Raw genomic sequence first — 19,877 nt, 5'->3', positions numbered from 1 at the left:
GAACACGCCCCTTCCCTTAATCAACGATAACCTCGAGACCTTCTAGTCCGATCACTGCTGGTTTAGCATGTGTACTCTGGCTACAAAGCTGGCATTAGTGTTAGTGATGTGACCGTGTGAAGAAATTTTTAAAAAGCTGTCTCCAGTCATCTTGAACATCATAGTCTCGCTGCTTTACAGAAACTTTAATTATCTCTGACCACTAAAATGGGAGAAATGTCGTATACGCCTAATTAAACTAGTGAGACTAGGCGGACCGAGATTATCGGAAATCTCGCTGACATCAACAAAAATATTATAATTGTAGTTAAGTAATAAAAAAAAATCAACGTCATAATTTTAATTTTATAAAAACTAGTAGTTGATTAGTTTCTACTATGAAAAATCAATTAATACTTGAGAACATAATACCTAACAATTAAATAATAAAAAGAAAAATGAATTTTACAAGCTTATTTCAAAGAATAATTTACATTTATTTATGGCTCATCTGTTCAAATTAAGACATTTTCCTAAAAAAGTCTAATTAATAAAATTGGTCAAAATCCTCTTCTATCTATATAAAAATTTATATTATGCTACAAATTTAAAAAAATCTGAAAGAAGTCTGATAGAAAGAACTAACTTTGAAACCCTCTGGATTTGAGAATTAATTGAGTGAAGTAGACAATAAAGCATACAAGCTATTTAACTTTTTTTAAATAAATCGAAATTTGGATTATTTAATACATTATGGCGTGAAAAATGCAAATTGTCATTAAATAACGTGACCTTTTTTTTGGCGAATTGAGCTAACAGAAAAAATTACATCATAAAAAAAGAAACGTTTAATTCTTTCCATATAACTGTTTAAAACACCCGTTTTTAATGTCGAATATACCACAGCACAGTGGCTTATTTAACGGAGGTGAAGACAATAAAAAAAACAATGGGCTTTTAAAACGTCGTTTAAATTTCGGTAGTCAACCTTTCGCTGCGGAATAATAAAAGTAAAAAAAGAAAAACAGAGAGAAAAAAAAGAAATCCGGTCCGTTAGTGTAATTGCTGAGACGTGGTGATGGGACAATGAGTCTCAGGGGCCTGGTTTTCACATTAACGTAATTGCCAAGGAAAGAAACTTATGGCACCTCGGGTAATTTGCAACTATCGGCTGTAATCTTCTTCAAAAGGCTGAAATTATTTTCTAATAGTTTAATTGTAGTCAGCCGATGATAACGTTATCGATTTCGTTCAGTTAAAGTTAAAAAAACAATGGGCCGATTCACTCGAAATTATTTAATAATCTGATACAAATCAATAGAGCTCTTTGTAAACATACTGAATAAATATTTTCTTATTCTATGAATGAGCGTGAAAATTACAACTTTGCAGGAAAACGAAAAATATTTACTATTTGCATTTAAATTCGGCCATATAGAGTACATTTTTTGGTTAGCGTTTTAGCATGGAAATTATTTTAATTAATTCAATGATAGTTGATAATATTTATATACTATATACTACCAATTAATTAAGGTTTTTAGTTTAGATAAAAAGTCAGTGTCACGAGCGGGATTCGAACCCACGATCTTTGGCTAGATACGCCGCTGGTCTACCACTTGAGCTATCGTGACTTCGATCCGCTCGGACACCAACTTCCCATCTCAACCCCACCTTTTGAATTTTCCCTCATTTTTGCCATTTTTCGAATTAGAGTCCGAGTGGATCGAGGTCACGATAGCTCAAGTGATAGAGCAGCGGCGGATCTAGCCGAAGATAGTGGGTTCGAATCCCGCTCGTGACAATGACTTTTTTATCTCAACTAAAAACCTTAATTGAAAGATATTAATTGGTCAAGTTGACCACGAAAACGAGTGAATACTATATACTATTATATAGTAGGATGTATGATTAACATCTCAAAAAAAACATCAACTCCTCTATCAGTGTAGGTAATATAACTGGACTGATATTTGCTAGCTAGTCGTCTGGGTTCGAATCCCCTCACCCTCATTGTATTTTTTGACAATAATATGAAAAAAATGTATTATAAATTGGTTTGACCACTAGTCCGCGACACAACGTTATGCCCACTTACTGGCAATTTTTTTAAACTTTAATATAACAAGAAATAAACTCATAATATATAATTAAAAGAATAACAATAAATTATGTGCAATTTATTTTTAGTCATTGTAAATTTTCACTTTCGCTGTTTCACCGCTGTGCGAGTGTTGCAGCATCTTTCGTTTTATCTTCCTGTCAGTAGTTGGGAGGGGGGATTTTCTTGTAGCCGAGCAATTACTGTTTTTCATGGATGGTCATTATTTTTTAAGGTCTTTGTACAAGACCAAAAAGATGTCCAGACCAATGGAAAATTGTATTTCTTACTTATCATGGCTTGTAATCAATGTCTCTGCTCTGCATAGTTCCGAGTTACCGGAATGGGATTTGTACGTTTTGCTGCATCGCCCTGATTGGAGGGCTACACGGTATACAACCTTTTTTAAGTATAAACTGGTCAGTGAAATTAAACTTAAGGTAAAAGGAGTTACCTCGGATTTAAGAGAGTTCATTTTAATTCTCCACTTATAACACTACTCTATTGTGGTTTGAATGTATCTGCTACTAAATAAGGCCAATTGGAATTTTCCTGAATTTATATAACATAAGATAATGGGCCTAACATACTGCCCTGGAGAACTCCAGAAAATATAATATTAAATGCTGAGACCGGTTTATGTTTAACTGTAAATGTGCGTCAACAAATGCTAGCTATTAGTCTACTTTAAATTTATCTTTTCAATTAATTAATTTTTAAGTAAGGTATTGGGGATTCGAAGCATTTGACCTATCGTGACTTCGATCCACTCGGACACCAACTTCCCATCTCAACCCCACCTTTTGAATTTTGGTAGAGCAGCGGCGAATTTAGTCGAAGGTCATGGGTTCGAATGCTCGTGACACTGAGTTTTTTATCACAACCAGTACCTTACTTAAAAATAAATTAATTGAAAAGAATTTTTTTGGTCAATCAGACCACGAAATTTAATAGACTTAAGTTTATCATTTATCAGTTTATCGCTCTCTCTTTCTTTCTCTCTCTCTCCACTCTTTTTCTCTTTCTCTCTTTCTCTCTCTCTCTCGCTCTCTATTTATCTATCTATCTATATATTTCTTTAACTGTCTATCTATCTTTCTATCTGTCTTGCTCTCCCTCTCACTCTCTCTCTCTCTCTCTCTCTCTCTCTCTCTCTCTCTCTCTCTCTCTTTCTTTCTTTCTTTCTCTCGTTACACATACCTTGTCTAATATGATAAAAATAATATATATAACTATTTGCTATTTTACCAGAGTAGGTTCTCTTATGCGATTCTTTGCCTCTGGTGTCTCCTACACGTCTACAATGTAAAAAAAAAATTAAAAATTATATTTCTTATGATCCAATTAACATGGAACGATGATTTGAATATATAAATTGAATTACCATTGTACAAATAAGCAGTTAAATTATCGCTAATAAGCCTGATTTTTTTTTTTTGGGGGGGGGGCGTTGGTGGCCGCAACGGTTTAGGCGTTGACACGGCGCTCATAACTGTAAGGTAAAGGTCCCGGGTTCGAATCCCGCGGTCCTGCATTCGATCCCGACATACTTACAAACGGGCTTTTTTTCCAAAAACGCCGGCACTCCGAGGGTTGATATGACCTCTGCTGTTGCGAACCCTCGTTTAAAAAAACTTAAAAATAAAAATAAAACCTGATTTTTTTCACTTATATAGACAACAACATATAAGACAAACGGTTTAATTCAGTTTATTAAATGTATTTTCTTTATTGTGTTGTAAAATAGAATAATTATTATTGTATGATTCAATACTCCCAAAAGATAAATTCATCAAATTAATTAAATAATTTCCACCTTCTGATTTACATGGATGTTTTTTGTTCAAACCATATCCTTTGAAGTTGATAGATTTTTTAAACATTACTAAATAATAAAACCTTTTATGTTCCCCTCAAATCATGGTTTTCTTTTTTAGTTTAAGCTGAGAACTTTTTTTTAATTTTATTATTATCAGTAGTAACAAGCTTTGCAGTTTATGAAACGATGGACGGTTTTAACACGCACGTCTGGGATCCTATCCATTTTAATTCGCTAGTGGAAAAAAACGAAAGCCCGGGCCCACGGTCCGCTGGATCAGTTTCTACACGAGTTTTTCCTTTTTCCACTTTATCGCTCGGAAGTGACTAACGCCGGTTGCAGCACATCGACGCATGTCGGGTCGAGAGCAATCCGCCCACCGGAGAAAACACTTTTCCGCCCTGGCCTTCGGCATTTATCTTAGAATCATTACGGATTTTTTTTATGCCGGGGCTTTACCGTATTTCCAGTCGAAGCCGCCGGTTCTGATAAAGGTGTGACATAAAATTACGAAATGATTCCTGTGTTTTTATTTAACATCGTCAGTAATCGTCTGATTGATCAAAACCATTACAGTTCGTGTTCCGATTGACCAATTAACATTTTTCAATCAATTAATATTTATTAAAGGTATTGGTCGAGATAAAAAAGTCAGTGTCACTAGCGGGATTCGAACTCACGATTTTCGGCTCGTGTACCAACTTCCCATGTCAACCTCACCGCTGGAATTTGAAAAATGGCAAAAAGTAGGGATAATTCGAGAGGTGAGGTTGAGATGGGAAGTTGGTGCCCGAGCGGATCGAAGTCACGATAGCTCAAGTGGTAGAGCAGCGTCGTATTTAGCCGAAGATCATGGGTTCGAACCCCGCTAGTGACACTGACTTTTTTATCTCGACCAATACCTTTCATAAATATTAATTAATTGATCAAAACATTCGATTTCAGTTTATATAAATCGATGCTTATTGCACTAGCTTGTTGATTTTGTAGTTGTTTCTTAAACTATGTGCTATTTCCAGACGAAGTACTTTCTTATAAGTATTTGTCATCAAATTATGAAATAATAGTTACTTTCTTTAAATATTGCCTATAAATATTATTCTTGGTAAAAATTCATTTCTTTTATAACCAACTAAATCTGGTAAAGTCCTCGATTAAAAATTAATAATTTAAAAACTATATATTACCTAATTTCGCTTTGTATAAAAAACGTAAATATTATAAATTTGTTAAAGTCTTCAGGAGTGGTCAAGAATGAGGTAGTTTAGATAAACGCCTTTTTTATTGTTTTGCGAACGTTTCGACCTTTATTCGGGTCATCTTCAGGGCCTNTACAATTTAAGATGTAAATATAAATTTTGAACCAAGTATTTCATATTGACATAAAGTGTGGTGCTATTCTTGTGGTGTCATATTGGTTTTGTGTGTTCTGAAACGTAACATCAAGAATAGCACCACAATTTTTCTTATTAGGCCCTAACCATCCCTAACCACAATAAACCACAACCTACATACTTACATCTAAATTGTATTTTTTTTTTCCAATCAACATATATTTTGTAATTGTCCCAGGCCCAGAAGTTGACCCGAATAAAGGTCGAAACGTCCGAAAACAATGAAAAAGCTGTTTATCTAAACTATTTCATTCTTGACTACTCGTGAAGACTTCGATAAATTATCAAACAACAGGTCGCTAAGAAACGCAAATATATATTTTAAAATTGCAATTTAAGTGGCATATCTTCTGAAATATAAAACTTGACTGGTTAACCTTTTATGATGTCTTAGAGCAAAACGAACTTTAGTAATTTTGTTAAAAGGTTAGCGGAAAATCCTGTGAGTTTATAGAGTTTAGATCGGCGCCAAATAAAACAGTTTTGTCAAATATCGGAGGAAGAAAAAAAAACGAAATTGATCTGAATCAACTTCGGACGAGAAAGAGTTAAATTATAAATTGAATATTAAAATTTTATGTTTGGCTTGTATAACAATCTACACAAGATGATTAGGTGAAGAGCCATGACGGGTATTTTAGACTGGTACTAAAATAAAATTAAAATTTATAAAATCATGCAATTCGAGTATTACAATAATCGAACGTCGACCACATTGATCAAACATATGATAGATTCCATTGGTGAGGCAGTGGCAAACCATAAATTTACGCACGAACTATGACCGAAAATTAATATTAAATTAGCTAATTTCCCTATTGAAATATAAGCAAAAACTTTGGGCAAAATTGGAAACTTGGTTTTTCGAAGAAGAGGAAATTTAAGTCGACACTTGGAAATAAATCAGTTTTTATTTAATAATAAAACCTATTTAAAACATAATCGATATGTATTTTGACAAAACAAAAACGAAAGCTTTTGCTTATGGATCATCAAACTTTGGACCCTAAATAATTAATTTTAAGCAGATGCAATTAAAATGCTAGAAGATGAAAATATATAAAGTTTGAAAAATTCGTTCAATATGGAGAACAAATAGAACGAGAATAGTCAAACTTTGAACGCTAGTGGACACCGAAACGTGGTTTATTTTGATTATTATGATTTTATGCAATTATTTGCATTTAAAAAAAAATTATTTCGTTGCTTCAGCCGGATTATTATTACAAACCGGACAAATCCTCAAATTAAACCGTTTCTGAACAAACCAAGGATTAGGCTTGTCTTTGTGCAAAAGGTTCCTTTCTCGAAAGCTCGCCGCTCGGAGCGAAGAACTTGAGGAAAACAAAAGCGTCCTTGGACACTGGAGGAAGGACGGACCGTTGGGCATCTGGGTAACCGGTGATTCTCATTAGCACTTGCTCGCTTTTCTTTATGACGGTTAATGGCGCAAAATAATAGGCCACACCAGAAAATAAACTATTGTAAACATCCAGGCGTTTAAGAATGCATAAAAAGTACGCTTAAAAAAAACACATTAACTTTAATATTCAGCCAAGGTTTCGATTAAAACATCCCATTTTAAAAACAGTATCATTATCTTTAAGCTACTCAGTTGGATAATTTCTCCATTTTTTTTCATTTCCATGTTTTTACGATAATAAGTATTATGTAGGAATATCGAGAAGGTGTTATCGAAAATAATCGATTAATCAAATGAGCTTGATGGCCTCTCTGACATAAGGCGTCCTTCCTCTTTTTTTTTGTGAGGCCAAGGTCCTGGAAAGGTTTTATCTGCTTCATCCCTTCTAAAGGTTCTTATTTTGCCTTATTGCAAACTGATAATTGCTGTCTTGTAATGACAACAGAACGAAGATTTTATCGTTTTTAACAATCTTAAAGTAACCGAGTAAATTCACAAAAATACGTAAAACCTAGATCTGACTCGAATCTCCCCTGGGTCCGCTATTTGTCGTTTTTTTTTCTTCCAGCGGAACACTGGTAGGAGCGTGAAATTGAAAACTTCGAGCTTAATTCGCCGTTCGTTTTATTGTAGGTGAACACTGTTCTAAACAATAAGGATTTTATGTAAATTGTTATATATTATGTGTTATATTCAAAAATTGTCATTTTCACATAGCATTTGGTTTTTACATTTTGTAGAAAACGGCAAAACTTATCTCTAGAAAATTTGGACTTTTTCATAGATATTCAGCTATAAAATAGTGTCACATTATTTTTAATTTGCACTTTTATGTAAATACATGTGGTTTATGGGTCTAAGTACACATCATTCTAATTATTATCAATTGTTTAAAGTTTATTTTTGCCCGCGTGCGTTATGCACTTCACGAATAATCTGGATCTCAATATGATCAAAATAAAAAACCAATTTCAATTGTTATCATGCTTTTGTGATGAAAAAACTTCTAAATCTTTTATTTAAGCTGCTCTCTCATAAATGCTATCGATTTCCGACTATCAACAGCCTTACAAAGGAACCAAGTCGTATAATTCTGTCTGTGCCTTTCCATGGCTTTTCTGATCATCGACATGAAACATTTCTACATTTATTGCAGGAAATATTTTGCAATCTGACCCTGTTCCACAAGAAAGAAGTTCATTGCCGTTTTAATCGGGTTACCATGTCCCAACCATTCGGAAACTAACTCAACCATTCTGTCGTAGGGTGTTGTTCCACCAGGCTGTTTTTATCTCGGATCCATTCGGCAATATCAGCTTTTAGTATGAAGGGTTAGATTTTAAAGAGAAGTTTTGATTGAGTTTGCTAGGATAGCCTTACACCAAAATGGACTATTGTCCTCTTTGTCGCTATCTATGAATAAGCCTATGGGTTATCACTACCTAGTCTTTATTAGTATCTATTGCTTTGGCTACTCAATTATATTTGTTAGACTCATTTTTTCTTTGAACTTCTATGGACCTGCGGTTTGTTCTTCTCCCTTCCCAATATTTTAAAATCCTTATTGTCTTGGTACAGATTATTTAACTGATCTACAATGATCCTAAGTTTTTTCGGCTTTGCAGCAGAAGATTTGTAGTCATGCGAGACGATTTTGACGTTTTTTTACTGTTTCTGCTCTAATGTTTTCTATTATGGAGTGTTGCTACACCAAGTATGAGTTTCTAACTTGATTCCTTCGGATTGCACCATTTTGACCAAAATGGAATTTTTAATTTTTATAAAAGGGTCCTACTCATGATTAGGAGATTTTATCAAAACATTTATAGCGCAAGAGATTTATTAATATTCTAATTTTTTCTAAAGGTTTGCAGAAAAATTAAATTCACTAATTTCGTGGTCCGCTTGACCAATTAATATATTACAATTAATTAAGGTTTTTTAGTTGAGATAAAGATAATCATTTGTCGCCGAGAATCCATTCCGATTACACGACATTTGAAAAATGGCAAAAAGGAGGGAAAACTCAAAAGGTGGGGTTGAGATGGGAAGTTGATGTCCGAGTGGATCGAGGTCACGATAGCTCAAGTGGTGACGTATACCAGGTCATATATTCCTTCTTACAAAATAGTGGCATCAACATGTAAACGTGAAATCGTTAAGGTAGAGGTCTTCGGGTCGGGCTCTCTAAACGCGCTGGGCATTTAGTCCCCGGGATGTGGGGGGGGATGTGGACTTTTCCATAGGACAATGCGTCATATTTTGTAAATGGTTTTTATCCACATCCTCCTGAAACACCCGTTTTATGAAGAACAGTAGCCTTTTAAATTGTGTAAAACTGTGGACGAGAGCCTCCCCGGGGATGGCTGTCTGCGGCCGGCAGAGATCCCCTTCTCGTAGGACGGCTATTAGCCTCCCGAGCGTTTGATCTGTACTTATTTTTCAGTATTTATTGTAGTTAGTTGATAGATAATCATTGCATCTGTTACTTGTTATTAATTTATTAGTTTGTGCCTTCAAATTGTTAGTTTTGTCAAAATGTAATTTGTTATTTGGTAGGTCTGCACCTTTATTTATTCATGTTGTTGTTATCCTTTGCTGTTGTTGTTTTCGCACCGAAATTTTTTATTCTTAGTACTTATTGTGTCGATCAATCTTTATTGCTCTCGTTACTTGTTATTTATTTATTGCTTTATGAATTTCTAGTCATGCTAAAAAATGGAATTTGATACTTCATAGGTCCGTACTCTTGCTGAATGTTCGAAAACAAAGCAAAAAAAAAAAAATAGCACAAGTGGTAGAGCAGCGGCGTAACTAGCCGAAGATCGTGTGTTCGAATCCCGCTCGTGCCATTGACTTTTCTATCTCAACTAAAAAACCTTAATTAATTAGAAAAATTAAAGTTGGGATCTTTGGTTCATAGTCTCAGATTTTCATAAATTCTTGAAAGCGTAGCTTCCAGGTGGTGACTTTTTTACAATTAAAAATCTTATTTGATCTGTTGGGAAATTTTAATGTTTTTATTATGGGAACTTGACGGTGACAATTTTTTTTCCTAGTACACCTTTGTTGAAAGGATGTTCGTTGTTTTGTTTTTTTGATTCGATTTTCTTAGACATTGGTTTTCTTAGTGACACGGCACACAGAACTTACGAACCTTAGGAACCTTATGATCCTAATTTTTTGCGGTCATCTGCACCAGATTTATAGTTACACGAGACGATTTTGGTACAAAATGGTATTTTAATTTTTTCTAGAAGAGTTCTGGTCCTACTTATGATTAGGAATCTTATGAACTATTCGTACCTACTCGTGATGAGTAACCTTATGATGAATCTTACGAACCTTAGGAACCTTATGATTCTAATTTTTTGCGGTGATCTGCACCAGATTTATAGTTACACGAGACGATTTTGGTACAAAATGGTATTTTAATTTTTTCTAGAAGAGTTCTGGTCTACTTATGATTAGGAATCTTATGAACTATTCGTACCTACTCGTGATGAGTAACCTTATGATGAATCTTACGAACATTAGGAACCTTACGATCTTAATTTTTTTCAGTTATCTGCGACAGATTTATAGTTACGCGAGACGATTTACAAAATGGTATTTTAAATTTTATAGAAGGGTTCTGGTCCTACTCATGATTAGGAACCTTATGATGAATCTTATGAACCTTAGGAACCACGATTCTAATTTTTTTCAGTTATCTGCGACAGATTTATAGTTACGCGAGACGATTTACAAAATGGTATTTTAAATTTTATAGAAGGGTTCTGGTCCTACTCATGATTAGGAACCTTATGATGAATCTTATGAACCTTAGGAACCACGATTCTAATTTTTTTCAGTTATCTGCGACAGATTTATAGTTACGCGAGACGATTTACAAAATGGTATTTTAAATTTTATAGAAGGGTTCTGGTCCTACTCATGATTAGGAACCTTATGATGAATCTTATGAACCTTAGGAACCACGATTCTAATTTTTTTCAGTTATCTGCGACAGATTTATAGTTACGCGAGACGATTTACAAAATGGTATTTTAAATTTTATAGAAGGGTTCTGGTCCTACTCATGATTAGGAACCTTATGATGAATCTTATGAACCTTAGGAACCACGATTCTAATTTTTTTCAGTCGTCTGCAGCAGATTTTATAGTAACGCGAGACGATTTTGGTACAAAATTTTACTTTTAATTTGTATGGAAGAGTTCTGGTTGTACTCGTGGTTAGGACCTTACTTTTCGTTTCTATCAGTGGTCCCCCATAAACCCTGTGTGCCCCCGGACACATACAAGACGATTTGTTTTTACTCCTAAATCTCTCCTTCATTTGCTTGTTGTTAGTACTCCGCTCAGTATACTGTACTCCGTGATGTCTGAGTGAGGTTATTTTTGATGGGAGCTTCTCCAGAATAGATAAAATAATGTCCTTTCAAATATTGAGCATTTTTTCCACTTCCCTTTTACAATATTTTGTCAAGATTAAAATCTTCCCGCGTACATCAAAATTAACGGATTTTAATTAGAGTCTGTAATTGGCGAGTTTCCCGCAAAACCGGGCGTTTCGAATGTGTCACCGGGAGATAGGATCTGAGGAAGTGAGAGACGGGCTCGTTCTAACGGAGCTGTTCTACCTTCATGCTCCCATGAACCACCGCAGAACTGTTTTCCGCGACCACGGCGGAAACCACTTTTCGGTAATTGGGTGACGACCGTCTGCAGGCGTCTTCATTGGGGAAAAAATCGGGTGTACATCTTTTTCAAGGTCGTGTGTACCAATGTATCAAATCGGGCTGTGCGCCTGTGTCCCTAAGAAAACCAATGTCTAAGAAAATCAAGTCAATAAAAAAAAGAATAACGTTTCAACAAAAATGTACTAGATTTTTTTTACATCTGTCACGTTCACATGATCCCATAATAAGAACATTAACATTTCCCAATAGATCAAATAAGATTTTTAATTTTTAAAAAACCCCTCCGGGAAGTTACGCTTTCACGAATTTATGAAAATCTAAGATAACCTCAAAAAACTTAGGATCATATAGTTCCAAAGGTTCGAAAGGTTCGCGGTAAGGTTCCAAATCACGAGTAGGACCAGAACCCTTCTATAAAAATTAAAATACCATTCGCGTAACTAAAAATCTGCTGCAGAAAACCGAATAAAAATTTAGGATCATAAGGTTTCTAAGATTCCTCATAAGGTTCCTAATCACGAGTAGGTATGAGTAAGTTCGTAAGATTCTTCATGTCGGGCAGTGCGCCTGTGTCCATAAGAAAACTAGTGTCTAAGAAAATCCCGTCAAAAAAAAAATTAACATCGTTTCAACAAAAGTGTACTAGGAAAAAAAATTCTCACCTGTCAAGTTCACATCATGATCCCATAATAAGAACATTAAAATTTCCCAACAGATCAAATAAGATTTTTAATTGTAAAAAAGTCACCACCTGGAAGCTACGTTTTCAAGAATTTATGAAAATCTGAGACTATGCACCAAAGATCCCAACTTTAATTTTTCTGCAAACCTTTAGAAAAAATTGGAATATTAATAAATCTCTTACTCCATCGATATTTTGATAAAACCACTTGCGATTCGGACTAAAATACATTGTATTTTCAAAACTTTTCATTATTTTTTTTATTTTTTTTACAAGGGTATTTCAATTACGAGGTTATATGAACCCTCGAGTTGCCGGTGTTTTTTATAAAAAGCCCGGTTGTAAGTATGTCGGATTCGAACCCAGGACCTTTACCTCACAGCGATGAGCGCTGTATCAATACCTTAACCGTTGGGTTTGCGATGCTCCCCTGTAAAATTTTTCGCTGTATATTGGTTTGATATTTTCCAAATTTGCTAAGCACATAATTGGTGAAATACATCAGAAATTACGCGTGACCGAACTGGAGAAATTATTATTATAGATTTCGTAATTTCACCGGCTACAAAATAATATCGACGGGCAAAAAAAAGCATGAAATGTCTCAGGTAGATGATTGATATTACGTATCAGCGACGACTCTTTTCATAAACTTTTAAATGGTATTAAATTTAAACCATGAAGAGAAAGCTTGCTCTGTATCCCAACTAGTTGAAGGGTGTAATTATTTGGCTCCGTATAGAGAGCGCGTAGGAGAAGGATTGTTCTGTTGTCTGAAATACTGATTTGTGCCCCTAGCGTGTTTTGTGTAAGAATGTATTTATTAGCGTGAATGAGTAGTTTGAGAGGGTCAAATATCGAGTACTCCATCGACCCTCTAGGATATTTTTATAAGATGGGAGATGGAATAATATCTAGTACTCCACCACCCTAACTGAGTGTATGATGATAGGCAAATAAGTAAGAATGTGTTTAAGGGTGAGTGAGAGAGTGAAAGGGTTAGGTTGTAGGAATAATTACTTTTGGGGATGACATATTCTAGCGGTTGGCAGTGTTCAGAACACAACCGGCTGGTAGGATAAGGCCGAGGTCTAACCCCAAGGACTGCCAACACCCAAAGTGGATTTATTGGCTGGTAATTTATTGTAAAATAAGAAGAGTAAATGAGAATCACTTTTGAAACGTTATCGTCTTGATAAAACACAAATTCAAATTGTGACTCCCAAATTTTGGACCTATTTTAAGGTCATCATCAGGACACACTAATCTTAACTATGTCTACAAATTGGCATAATAGTGTCTTAAGCAATGTCGGAACTGAGGCAATCTGACGAAATTTGAAGCCATCTATTAAAAAGTTTGGTATGTCAATTTGTAGGTATATTTAAGATGGTTACGTTCTAATGATAAACTTAAATTGGTCGAAAGCTTGACAGTAATAATTTTTCATCAAGACCATACCTTGATCCTAATTATTGAAGAATATAATAAAAGATATAGTTTTTTCCAGAAAAAAACCGGACAGTATCAGTCATACTAATTATTACTTACTAGTCATATCAGTCTACTTGATTATAACTACATTAATTTGTTAGATGCAGTGTTGTGTATTTTATTAGCTGGCATTAAATCACAATGGGTGATTTTCTGTTGTTTGATCATATAGGCCAGTGGAGAAGGAATTCCAAGTTAAAAGGGGCAATTTAGATTATTGATATAGCGACGTCTCTTGTCGCATTGTTTTGCTTAAAGCTCTCTCAGACTTTTACTGCAAATCACGAAATAATTGGCCGTGTTTTTTTACAATGCTCAGCCGAGAAAGACAAATGTACGGTACTCTTGACGGAAGACCCCCTCGGCCGGGACGTTATGTCTCGAGCATGTGGCCAGGAAGCGTGTCGAGGCTGTCACCCTGGGATAACTGTACTCGGCTTCGTTCTCAGATCTATTTTCGAATACTTTCGGTTTTCTGCTGCGGCCACCTCACGCTCGCCGGTCGACCTAACAGCCGCGGCGTCGGCGGTTCCAGCACATATCCGGATCCGCGGTATAACGTTCCGGTAAAACAAAACTGTTATATTTGTATATGCCCCCCGGTACGGGAAAAGCGTAACTGTCGTTTTCCACCATTTTTATTTGCATGAGCGAAGATGAACCTATCAATTCAAACAATCGAATTGAGAACAACATAACAGTACAAAAGACAATTATAGTACAAGAATTAAAAATGTGGTAGCGGATATGGTATGAAGCATATGGAAAAGGTATCCCAATATAGCTAACACTTAGTTTGTTTACAAGGAGTAAAAATAGTGGCCACCCTTATTATTTTTAATTATCTTTCAGACATTAAGATATCTTAATTATCTCCATTAATTATCTTACAACAATATTTGGTTTGTTTTAAAGTATTGGAGGTACACAAAACACAGATAAAATCTCCCAATTCTGTTTACAATTGGATTTTGTAAAGAAATCTTTGAATAGTCAATCTCTTCTTTATTGATTTTCCTGTAAAGTTTCTTTTCGATTTTTCGGTTGTTTGATTTTTTTAAGTTGTTCCGTTTTTAAGTTTCAAATTTGTTTGAGTTTTAAGTTCTACTAATTCGGCTAGAATTTGTTGGCAGATGGAAGAAGTCAAGTATATAGCCTGGGTGCTTAACATCCCACAGCAATTGTCCGAAGGGTCTTTCATCGCTACCAAAATCTGGAGGTTACTCAACAAGCCATGGATCAGGTCGCTATTGTGTCCCATGTCAGAAAGACGATCGTTTTATAGCTTCGAATGTACTACTTAATCTACATTCTCTTACGTAAGCTCTGTTAAGTTCAAGCATTGACTTCAAAAAGTTAGAAATGTTGTCAGTTTACGCATTGAATTGCGAAGACTTTCAGAACATAGATTACATGCGAGATGGCCTGCCACTGGTCAAGATCTTCTGGCATGGCACGCAGAAATCAAATCAATCAATAAGATTGGAATGAAATTTTCGGATGAGATCTTCTGACGGCCGATCGAGCATGGAAAAGAACAGTAGAGCGATATATCCCCGAAACTTTTTCAATCCGGAGAAGTATGTAGCTGGTGGTGTTATGGATTGGGAAGGCATTTCTATGGAAGGTCGTACAGACTTGATCTACATCGATGATTCCCTAATAGTTGCCCGTTAAATCGAAGATGGGTTAACAGAAGAAGTTGTTCCTCAAATGCCACTAATTGGTGACGATTTTATTTTCATGCATGACGGTCCAAGTACGGCTAGGATCGTTGATGACTAGATGGAATGGGTTTCAATTCAATGTTTGGATTGGCCAGGGCGTAGTTCCGACTTAAACCCTATCGAACACCATTGGAATGAGTAATCAAAGAAAGTAAAAAGTCGTCCAGTGGTGCCAGAGAATTTGCAGGAATTAAGGAGTATGAAATTATTCTTCAGCACTACATTCAAAACCTCATAAATCGATTCCACGTCGAATTCCAGCAAGAGGTGGAAATACTTCGTACCGAATTGATTAATTTCTTCATTGTTTCCATAACAATATTTTTGGTAAAATCGTTTTACTTAGTTTGTTTATTTAGCTATATAAAATATCCAATAAACGAAAAAAATAAAAAATTTAACGATTACATGCATATACTTAGGGTGGCCAGTTTTACCTCTCAGTGTATGTTTATCCTAATTTTATGTCCTTCGCTAGGTATACTTTCGATTTTTCGATTCAACGCTGGTTTCAAGACTAAATTCTTAACATGTAAAGATTTATTTTTCAAAGGCTTTAAAGATCAATATATTTTCGATTATTTCCAAGTTGTAAAGAAAATCGCACGGACCTTGAAATTCCTAAGGTAAAGGAAAATTATGCTGAACATTGGGGCACTTGTTGGGTCTGTCTTGCTGGTTTGTTCAATAAATCAAAAGCGCTTCGGCATCATCAGTGCGCAACTAGCTCAGTTTTCGTTGTAAAGGGCAATTATAACAATGTTAGACTTAATACCTTTCAATTAATTAAGGCTTTTAGTCGAGATAAAAAATTCAGTGTCATGAGCGGGATTCGAACCCACGATCTTCGGCTAGATACGCCGCTGCTCAACCACTTGAGCTATCGTGACCTCGATCCCGCTCGAGGCACTGCTTTTTTTTATCTCAACTAAAAACCTTAATTAATTGAAAGATATTAGTTGGTCAAGCGGACCACAAAAACTAGTGAATTTAATAAGTTAAAATGAGCTTCACTGAAGCTCTCCGTGGCCATTTCATTTGTCGACGAGAATCAAATAGATTACACGACATTTGAAAAATGGCAAAAAGGAGGGAAAATCCTAGAAGATGGAATTAAGATGGGAAGTTAGTGTCCGAGTGGATCGAGGTCACGATAGCTCAAGTGGTAGAGCAGCGGCGAATCTAGCCGAAGGTCGTGGGTTCGAATCCCGCTCGTGACACTGACTTTTTTATCTCAGCTAAAAACCTTAATTAATTGAAAGATATTAATTGGTCAAGCGGACCAGGAAAACTAGTGAAGTTAGACTTCATTTATATTTATACCCATACATATACAAATAAATATATACATACACTATATCTAATGTAGTCCTATATAATAAAATCGTCGATGTTTAATTAATGGACAGCCTACCGTGAACTTTCTGCCGTAAACATTTTGGGTAACTAAACTTATTAAAGCTTGTTTTGGGCCATTTGACATTAACACACGGATTCAATAAAAGTTCAAGACCACTGCAAAAAACCAATAAACAAAAAACGACTTAGGGCCGTAAAAAGCACCGTTTAAGGATTGTGTTACTACTTTGAATATGCAATGGAGAATCCATGGAGAAGCCGAGTGGTTAGCATGAGAGACTCTCACGCCGCGGTCGTGGGTTCGATTCCCACCGTCGCCTCTGGCCCTTTTTTCCCCAATAACCCCCAATTGGAACACACAAGAATTCGTACTATGGCTAATATGCAAGATCATAAGACCAATAAAAAAAATAACAATAACCTACATCACACCAGACCGCATCTCACGATTTCTAAATTTTAAAAAAAATCAATATTAGGGTGAATGTCTGTTTACCGACAGTTCAACCAACTCAATCCTGTTGCTGTTGTCTGAGATTAAAAAATATAGGATTTGCAAACTAGAGATAATAGAAAATTATTTACCGATGTGAACAAATCTGTAAGTCACTGTATCTATATAATTATTTAATTAATATAATATGCTTCAATAGGTCCGTAATAGATGCAGTAATAGGTCGGGGATGGTTTTCCCACCTCAATCTTGCAAACTTATTAGTCATAATCCTCAAAACGTTAAAAATAAAATAAATGTAAAAATGGAACCACCAAGGGGAGACCCGTTAGGTTGGAAAATTAGACTCAAGGCAAATAGTTTCATTCCTTTACCCTCCTCGATCCTCACATTCACAAGGCCCGAGGAAAGCGATAAGCTCAAACATAGAAATGATGAATGGTGGAGTGACTGCGGTGTTCAATCCTTTTTTTTAAGATAGTTCCTACTCACAGTAAGTTTTTTACAACGATCTGGATTTCGAGCTTTTAGCTCATCATCAGTTGGAGTTCTATAACTCCTTCAACATCATGATGAGCTAAAAGGTCTAAATCCGGATCGTTGAAAAACAACTTATCGTGAGTAGGAACTATCTTTTTAAAAAAGAGAAGCTCAAACATTTCCCACTGTTCTGTTTTTCACCCCCAGCTGAAATTGAAAGTACAGTATGTCGTTGTTCGCCGGTATAGGGTCTTCCTACGTTGCGGCGAAATGGTGAATAAGAAAAAAATTGTAAAACAAAACAAAAAAATAGGAAAAGTACTAATTAGAACAGCTTCAGAAAAACATTAATTATTCTTATCAAGAAGTCAATATTGACCCTCTGTATTCGTTTTTCTTTAATGTTGACATATTATATTTTTTAACTCTTAGTTGATAAAAAACTTTTGCTTTTGATAAAGTAAGCAATTTTATCGTTCGACAGGATCTGTTTGCCAGTTCATCGCGTTTTATTTTCATGCAATAGCTTGGTCGTTTACTAACAGTTCAATCTGTCGATCCAGCTGACAATCGAAAAAAGCAAGGAGAAAGTACCAAAATACAAGTAAATTTTCCTTCTTCCTTGTTTTATATTACTAATTTTTCTTGAAAATATTGTGTTGACGTCTCTGAGGTGATGAACCTGTAGTTCGATTGCCTTCGGTCACCCGGTCCGCCTATTGTGCCGGCTTTGTACAGACCGATGACTGATTGTGAATCTGGCACATGTCGCTTTTTCTGAAGGGAATTCTTGACTTTTTTTACATATGACTGGACAACAATTTAACGATTCGTGTGGGAAAGGCAAACGTTGGACGTTATTTATTGTGTGGCATGGCCTGCGGGCTATTTTTTTCACGTACACTATCGATTTTGTCTAAAAACCTCTTTTCTGTTGACAGGAGCCCGGTGACGTTGCTGCTATTGGCCGTCCTCACGGTAAAGGTAAGTGAACTTTCCCTCTCCTCCCTAATCTTATCGTTTTTTGCCATCTGTTCAGCCCAAGTTGGTTGTAAAAAGCGGCCGACAACACAAGAATCGAGGTTGTTGAGACCCCCGAGCATTGAGCACCGCGTTTACGCATACTGTCGCACAGAATCGCCGTGATTGCCCGTTTTTTTCCACTTTTCCCAGAGGTGCTGGCGATTCAGAACGTCCTCCGTGGGATGCAAAAACCGTCATGGACGATTAGAAATTTTCTATTTACCTGCCATAACAAGACGTTTTTACAGCATCTTCAATATAAAAGGGAACGATTATGGAATTATTGCCATCAACCGACGTCGAGTGAACTTGCCACAGTGCTAGTCGAAGAAAACAACGTTGATGCCATGAATTTTTATGCTTTCAATGAAATTCTATAACTGCAAGCTCCTTCTACAAGACAGTGGCAGATAGACACACAGCTCTCCTTCGTGACAGCAATTAAGCCTGTTTTCTTGCATTTTGAAACATCTTTAAATTATTCAAAATATTATCAATTAAAACAACTCTAAAATCCCTCTTCATCTTGCTGTCGGAAAGATTTTAAATTATTAATGTTAACATGCCATTATAAACGGGGGTAATTTGAAAAACTCTAGATAGAGTCAAAAATAGCAGTTTTGAATCAATGATGATCACTTATTTATATTTGGCTGGCATAACGAGGCGATTTTACAAGTCATCTTTGAGACTAAAAAAATCATTTGCTTACATGTAATCTACAAATGCTCTGACAAGTTCGTGCTCCTTTTACAGTTCAACGATAATTACAGAAAAAAACCCCTAAAAGATCTACCGAAAGACAGTTATTAAAACAACTCTAAAAAGTCTCTTCATCTTGCTGTCGGAAAGCTTCTTAAATTATTAATTCCTACATGGCATAATAAACAATGTTAATTTGAAAAATTCTAGGTAGTGTTGGCAGTTTTGAATCAATGATGATGAGAAAATTTCTATTTAGCTGTCGTAACGAAGCGATTTTACAACTCATCTTTGAGTATAACAAATCATTTGCTTATTTATTGTCTAAAAATGCTCTGAAAAGTCCGTGCTTCTTTTACAGGTCAACGATAATTACAGAAAAAAACCCCTAAAAGATCTACCGAAAGACAGTTATTAAAACAACTCTAAACTCCCTCTTCATCTTGCTGTCGGAAAGATTTTAAATTATTAATGTTAACATGCCATTATAAACGGGGGTAATTTGAAAAACTCTAGATAGAGTCAAAAATAGCAGTT

At 35.5% G+C, this 19,877-nt stretch overlaps 1 protein-coding gene across 1 annotated transcript in view; it reads left to right on the top strand.

Moving 5' to 3' along the window:
* LOC106661296 overlaps positions 1 to 19,877 on the top strand; it is a 74,425-nt gene that overhangs the window by 4,344 nt on the left and 50,204 nt on the right. The window contains exon 2 of the mRNA XM_014384586.2: positions 18,557 to 18,599. Coding sequence (XP_014240072.1) covers positions 18,557 to 18,599 — 43 coding nt within the window. The remainder of the gene's footprint in view (positions 1 to 18,556; positions 18,600 to 19,877) is intronic.

This window comes from Cimex lectularius, unplaced genomic scaffold (genome assembly GCF_000648675.2).
Source record: "Cimex lectularius strain Harlan isolate CLEC.00 unplaced genomic scaffold, Clec_2.1 scaffold20, whole genome shotgun sequence".
Taxonomy (NCBI): Eukaryota; Metazoa; Arthropoda; class Insecta; order Hemiptera; family Cimicidae; genus Cimex; species Cimex lectularius.
Note: the sequence above shows the minus strand (reverse complement) of the source record. Positions and strands in the feature narration are given on the sequence as shown.